General features: G+C 48.7%; 1 protein-coding gene across 1 annotated transcript in view; it reads left to right on the forward strand.

The window, feature by feature from the left end:
* gng3 (guanine nucleotide binding protein (G protein), gamma 3) overlaps positions 1-7,733 on the forward strand; it is a 10,296-nt gene that overhangs the window by 2,189 nt on the left and 374 nt on the right. The window contains exon 2 of the mRNA XM_048619576.1: positions 2,804-2,909. Coding sequence (XP_048475533.1) covers positions 2,808-2,909 — 102 coding nt within the window. The 5' untranslated portion in view covers positions 2,804-2,807. The remainder of the gene's footprint in view (positions 1-2,803; positions 2,910-7,733) is intronic.

A 7,733-nucleotide genomic window follows, 5' to 3' on the forward strand; every position in this document is an offset into this window, starting at 1 on the left:
TGAGCGTGACTGTGTGCATGAGTGTGACTGTGTGTGTGTGTGTGTGACTGTGTGTCTCAGTGTAACTGTGTGTGTACCCTGTGTCTGACAGTACATAGTGTGTGAGGAACAGTTTTATGAACCCACGCGAGGACGTGGGTGATGGAGTGGCTCCAAGGAGGTTGTAGGGGGAAACGGTGGTAGAGGACGAGCCACCTGGAGGGGAGGGAGGGAGTTTTTGGGGGCCACATAGTGAGGAGGGCGGTGTCAGGTTAAAGGGCACAGGGTGTAATGGAGAAGGTCACAGAAGCTTGACGCATGTCAGATCAAAGGCCACATGGCCAGGGCAACCCATGAATCTTGACCTAAACAGACCTGTCGCCAAGGAAACCCCTCTCACTGATTACCATTGGTCACTCACTACATTCGTTCTGATGCGACATATTTTCCAACAGCGGATTTCATTGGTTGTTAATTATTTATTTATTTTGTCTAACTTTTGTTTGGCCATTTGGTCAATTTGTTATTGACCCGGGGCGGGGTGGGGGGGGCCAGGAGGTTCCTTATTGGCCAGTCAAGAATCAGCCAATCTGAGGTCTGGGGCTATCTGCATTAGGATTGGCTGGAAAGGAAGGGTCGAGCCAAGGAGGGATGGGTTACACGGCCAATGGGAGGAGGGTGGGTTAGGAGAGGTTTGAGGGCTGAAGGGTCTGACTTGGGTTGACCTCCAGCCCTCCCAACCCACCAGCCTCGGTCCTGAGGAGTTCAGACCTCCTTGCACACCTCCCCCATCTGGCCTTCAGCAGAATTACTCCAACCAGCTTAGGTCAGGAGGCTCTGAAACATTCAGAAGGTGTGGGAAATCTGGATCGCTCCTCTCCCATCACCCCCTTCCCCCAACCTCTCCCGGTTCTCCAGCGCTCTCCTCCCATTCCCTTCTCCAACACCTCCCCTTCATGTTCCCTTCTCCTCCCTCCCACCACCCCCAGTCCATCCTCTCCCCACTCCTGCCCACTTCCCTCTTCCCCTCCCACTCCGTCTTTTCCCTAGGGTGGGGGAATTTCAAGACTCAGGGGCATATTTTTAAGGTGAGAGGAGAGAGATTTTAAAAAGACATGGGGGGGCAATTTTTTTCTTAAACACAGAAGGCAGTTCATGTGTGGAATGAGCTTCCAGAGGAAGTGGTGGATGGGGGTACAGTTACAACGTTTAAAAGACATTTGGATAAGTACATGAATGGGAAAGGTTTGGAGGGATATGGGCCGGGAGCAGGCAGGTGGGACTAGTTTAGATTGGGATTATGGTCGGCATGGACTGGGTGGGCCGAAGGGCCTGCTTCCGACTGTATGTCTCTATGACTCTAAGTGAGGGGGTGAGGTTGATCAGGGAAGTGCGGAGAAATCCGATCACATGATCTTATTGAATTGCACTACATGGCTATGAGGGCCGAATGGCCTACAATGTCTGTAATTTCCTTACAATAATTTCAAAGACGAGGTGGATGTTTGTCAGGGAAAGGCTGTCGGGAATTGGCAAGTTGGTCGCATCGAGTCCAGTCAGGGGAGGGCCGAATGGCCTCCTGCTGTCCCGATTTGATTTCAGGTCTCCATCCAGTGTTAGGGGCCCCAGGATTTATTTAGGAAGGTGACGTTGGAGGGGAAGGGGTGGGGGTGAAGTACAGAAGGGTGGGAAGCTGGAGAGGCTGCATGCTTCATGGAAAGTATGATAATTGCGATGGGGAAAACTGTCGACCGTCAGGCCTACCGTAGGCGAATAGCCAAGACTGAGCCAGAATGGATTGGTACAAGTTCGGACCACTAGCATTTACTTTCAAATTAACTGGCGTGTATGGAGTTCACGTCTTGGCCCCTAATTGCCCCTGGAGGTAATGGTGGTGACCTGCCTTCTTGAATCGCAGTGCATGTGGTGTAGGGACACCCACAGTGCTGTTAGGGAGGGAATTCCAGGATTTTGACCCAGTGACACTGAAGGAACGGCAATATATTTCCAAGTCAGGATGGCGTATGCCTCGGAGGGCAACTTGCAGGGAGTGGTGTGCGTTCTCATGTATCTGCTGCCCTTGACCTTCTAGTTAATTCTGGTCTCCCTGCTGTAGGACAGATGTGAAACTTGAAAGGGTTCAGAAAAGATTTACAAGGATGTTTCCAGGGTCGGAGGGTTTGAGCTACAGGGAGAGGCTGAATAGGCTGGGGCTATTTTCCCTGGAGCGTTGGAGGCTGAGGGGTGACCTTATCGAGGTTTATAAAATCATGAGGGTCATGGATAGGGTGAATAGTCAAGGTCTTTTCCCCAGAGTGAGGGAGTCCAAAACTAGAAGGGCATAGGTTTAAGGTGAGAGGGGAAAGATTTAAGGGGGACCTGAGGGGCAACTTTTTCACGCAGAGGGTGGTGCATGTATGGAACGAGCTGCCAGAGGAAGTGGTGGAGGCTGGTACAATGACAACATTTAAGAGGGACCAAAGGGTCAACTTTTCCCGAAGAGGGTGGCGCGTGTATGGAATGACCAGGAATATGGATAGGTATATGAGTAGGAAGGGTTTAGAGGGATACGGGCCAAATGCTGGCAAATGGGACTGGATTAATTTAGGATATCTGGTCAGCGTGGACGAGTTGGACCGAAGGGTCTGCTTCTGTGCTGTACATCTCTATGACTCCAGGTGGAAGTGGCCGTGGGTTTGGAAGGCGCTGTTGGAGGATCTGTGGTGAATTTCTACGGTGCATCTTTCTACGAGGTGGATAGGTGGAGGTTTTGAGGAATTCGAGTGTAACTCAGTGACTACCTCTCTGTCTGCCCGTGGCCCAGGAGGATGCCCAAAGCAGATACACCAGTGAACAGCACCATGAGCATTGCACAGGCTCGGAAACTCGTGGAACAGCTGAAAATCGAGGCCAGCATGTACAGGATCAAGGTGCGTAAACCTTCGCAAAATTCCCATGTGACCACCCCACTGCGTAACCACCTGCACCCAGGGATCGAGGGGGCCAACGTTCTGGTCCTATTGGTCCAGGGCAGGCCATTTGGCCCTCATTGTCTGTGCTGGTTCTTTGTGGGTGCACCTGCCATCGGTACTTCCCCGTTCTTGCATTCCGCATCCAATGCCCTCCCCACCGTTGTTGTCAGGATTGGACTGTTCCTGACCGTGATAGATCTCCGAGGGGAAATATTTCCACCCTGTCCCCCTCCAACCTCTCAGATTCTCCATTGGGATTCTCTCCCCCTCTCCCAGGACTGGGCCCGTCCTCCTCCAACTGGCACCGCCCCTCACACACCGAGTCCTTCAGAGAATCTGAACCCCTTGTATTCCTTTGCGCGTTGAGGGTGAGCCATTCCTGCCCTGTCCCTAATTGTCCTGTGAGGAGGCAGGCGATGAGCTGAAACAGGAGCGTTCCCTCTGCTTCCACTTTTCCCTGTGGTTCCAGGAATGACCAACCCTTCAGAAGGCAGTCATAAAGCACAGAATCAGACCCTTCGGCCCAACTAATCCATGCTGACCCGATATCCTAAATTAATCTAATCTCATTTGCTAACATTTGGCCCATATCCATCTAAACCCTTCTTATTCAGATACCCATCCAGTTGCCTTTTAAATGTTATACTTGTACCAGCCTCCACCACTTCCTCTGGCAGCTCATTCCATACACGCATCACCCTCTGTGTGAAAATGTTGCCTCTCTGGTCCCTTTTAAATCTTTCCCCTCTCACCTTAAACCTATGCCCCTCTAGTTTTGGACTCCCCTACCCTGGGGAAAAGACCTTGTCTATTTACGCTATCCATGCCCCTTGTGATTTTATAAACCTCTATAAGGTCATCCCTTATCCTCCGACGCTCCAGGGGAAAATAGCCCCAGTCTATTCAGCCTTTCCCTGTAGCTCAAACCCTGGCAACATCCTTGTAAATCTTTTCTGAACCCTTTCAAGATTAACAACATCCTTCCTATAGCAGGGAGACCGGAATTGAACACAGTATTCCAAAAGTGGCCTAACTAATGTTAGGGGCAGCACGGTCGCTCAGTGATTAGCACTGCTACCTCACAGCGCCAGGGAATCGGGTTCGATTCCACCCTCGGGTGACTATCTGTGTGGAGTTTGCACGTTCTCCCTGTGTCTGCGTGGGTTTCCTCCGGGTGCTCCGGTTTCCTCCCACAGTCCAAAGACGTGCAGGTTAGGGTGGATTGGCCATGATAAATTGCCCCATAGTGTTCAGGGATGTGCAGGTTAGGGTGGATTGGCCGTGCTAAATTGCCCCGTAGTGCCCAGGGATGTGCAGGTTAGGGTGGATTGGCCGTGCTAAATTGCCCCATAGTGTTCGGGGATGTGTAGACTAGATGGGTTATAGAGGGATTGGTCTGGGTGGGACGCACTGGGGATTAGTGTGGACTTGTTGGGTTGAAGGGCCTGTTTCCACACTGTAGGGATTCTATGAAATGTCCTGTACTGCTGTAATATGAACTCCTACACTCAATGCACTGACCAGTGAACGCAAGCATACCAAATGCCTTCTTCAGTATCCTGTCTTCCTGCGACTCCACTTTCAAGGAACTGTGAACGTGTAGCTCCCTTTGTACAGCAACATTCGCCAGGATCCTACCATTAACTGTATAATTCATGCCTTGGTTTGCGTTACCAAAGTGCAACACCTCATATTTATCTAAATTAAGCTCCATCCGCCATTCTATTGTCCCGTCTGATCAAGATCCCATTGTACTCTGAGGTAACCTTCTTCGCTGTCCAGTACACCTCCAATTTTGGTATTGTCTGCAAACTTACTAACCGTTCTTCCTATGTTCACATCCAAATATTGATATAAATGACAGAAAGCAATGGACCCAGACCGAGATAACAAGGTGTAGAGCTGGATGAACACTGCAGGCCAAGCAGCATCAGAGGAGCAGAAAAGCTGACGTTTCGGGTCTAGACCACCGATCCTTGTGGCACACCACTGGTCACAGGCCTCCAGTCTGAAAAGCAACCCTCCACCACCATCCTCTGCCTCCTACCTTCCAGCTAATTTTGTATCCAATTGGCTCGCTCTCCCTGTATTCCATGTGATCTAACCTTGCAAACCAGGTTACCATGCAGAACCTTGTCGAAAGTCTTACTGAATTCCATATAGACTACATCAACCGTTCTGCGTTCATCAATCTTCTTTCTTCTTCAAAAAGCTTAGTCGAGGAAAATCATTTCTCACAAACTTGATTGAGATTTTTTTGAGGAAGTTACCAAAAAGATTGATGATGGCAGAGCAGGAGACGTTGTTTATTTGAATTTTAGTGAAGCCTTTGTCAAGGTTCCACATGAGAGACTAATCAGTAAAGTTAGGTCACGTGGGATTCAGAGAGAGCTTGCCAATTGGACACAAAATTGGCTCAAAGGTAGGAGACAGAGAGTAATGGTGGAGGGTTGCTTTTCAGATTGGAGGCCTGTGACCAGCGGTGTGCCACAATGATCGGTGCTGGGTCCTCTCTTGTTTATCATTTATATAAATAATGTGGATGAGAATATAGAAGGCATAGTTAGTAAGTTTGCGGATGACACCAAAATTGGTGGCATAGTGGACAGTGAGGAAGGTTTTCTAAGATTACAAAGGGATCTTGATCAAATGGGTCAATGGGCTGAAAAATGGGAGATGGAGTGCATTCTGGATAAATGTGAGGTATTACATTTTGGTACAACAAACAAGGATAGGGCTTATACAATTAATGGTAGGGCCTTGGGTAGTGTTGTAGAACAGAGGGACCTAGGGTTGTAGGTACATAAATCTTTAAAGTTTGGTTAAAAAGGCATTTGGCACGCTTGCCTTCATTGCTCAGACCTTTGAATATAGGAGTTGGGATGTTATGTTGAGGTTGTACAGGACATTGGTGAGGCCTCTTCTGGAGCACTGTGTCCACTTTGGGTCACCCTGTTATAGGAAGGATAGTATTAAGCTGGAGAGGGTTCAGAGAGATTTACCAGGATGTTGCCGGGTATGGAAGGTTTGAGTCATAAAGAGAGACTGGATAGACTGGGATTTTTTCACTGGAGGTTGAGAGATGATCTTATAGAAGTTTATAAAATAATGAGAGGTATAGATAGAGTTAATGGTAATCATCTTTTCCCTGAGATGGGGGATTTCAAGACTAGGGAGCACATTTTTAAGGTGAGAGGGGAAAGACTTAATAAAGATATAAAGGGGCAATTTTTTTACACAGAGGATGGCTCATGTGTGGAATGAACTTCCTGATGAAGTGGTAGATGCGGGTATAATTACGACGTTTAAAAGGCATTTAGATGGATATATGAATAGGAAAGGTTTGGAGGGATATGGGCCAGGAGCAGGCAGGTAGGACTAGTTTAGCTTCTGATCATGGACTGGTTGGACTGAAGGGTCTGTTTCCATTCTGTATGACTCTATGATTCTGTAAGTTAGTAAGACATGATTTCCCACACACAAAGCCATGTTGACTATCCTTAATCAGTCCTTGCCTTTCCAAATACATGTAAATCCTGTCCCTCAGGATTCCCTCCACCAACTTAACCACCAACGATGTCAGGCTCATCAGGCCACAGTTCCCTGACTTTTCCTTACCATCTTTCTTACATAGAAACCTCCAGTCTTCCGGCATTTCACTTGTGGCTATCGCTGACACAAATATCTCAGCAAGGGCCCAGCAATCACTTCCCTAGCTTCCCACAGAGTTCTAGGGTACACCTGATCAGGTCACGGGGACATATCCACCTTGAATGCGTTTTAAGATGTCCAGCACCTCCTCCTCTGTAATCTGGACACTTTTCAAGATGTTGCTATTTATTTCCCCATGTTCTATATCTTCCATATCCTTCTCCACAGTAAACACTGATGCAAAATAATTGTTTAGTATCTCCCCCATCTCCTGCAGTTCCACACATATGCGGCCTTGCTGGCCTTTAAGGGCCCTATTCTCTCCCTAGTTACCCTTTGTGTCCTTAATGTATTTGTAGAATCCTTTGGATTCTCCGTAATCCTATTTGCCAAAGCTATCTCACGGTCCCCTTTTTGCCCTCCTGATTTCCCTTTTAAGTATGCCACCTAAGGCTGAGGGGTCTGGAGTCACGTGTAGGCCCAGACCAGGTAAGGATGGGCAGAGTACCCTCCTTAAAGGGGCATTAGTCACCCAGATTGGGTTTTAACAAAAGGGTCTCACGATCAAGGTTATTGAGACGAGATTTCAATTCTGGATTTATTAACGACCTTCAGTGTCACTGGATGCTGTGTTCGTCCCTTGGGCCTCCGACATTCCCAGGACACCCCACACCCCCCTCAGGATAATGACCACCCCCTTGACACCTCCAGTATGGAGAGAATTCCCCACCCCATGTACCGCTCATAAACAAAGCTCTTCACTGTATTTCGGCACATGTGACAATAAAACCAATCAATCAAGAAATTCCTCCTCATCCCGTTCTAAAATGGCTGACCCCTTTATCCTGAGTCACTGTGACCCCTGGGTCTGGACTCCCTGAGGTGGTTGGGGTGGGGGGAGAGTGACGGGGCGCAGTTGGTGGGGGTGGGTGGAGATAACCTTCCAGCACCCACCCTGCTGAGCCCCACAAGGAGATATCAATAAAACTCTTTTTATTATTTACTTTTCTCCAACTTCATCTTCAAAACTCTCTCCCCAACCCTCTCCCCATCTTTCCCTAATTGCCCCCACAACTCTTCCCAACCCTCTGCCCATAAATCACTCCTCCAACCCTCTCTCTCTCCCCCCCC

This window comes from Rhincodon typus, chromosome 43 (genome assembly GCF_021869965.1).
Source record: "Rhincodon typus isolate 14 chromosome 43, sRhiTyp1.1, whole genome shotgun sequence".
NCBI classification, from domain to species: domain Eukaryota; kingdom Metazoa; phylum Chordata; class Chondrichthyes; order Orectolobiformes; family Rhincodontidae; genus Rhincodon; species Rhincodon typus.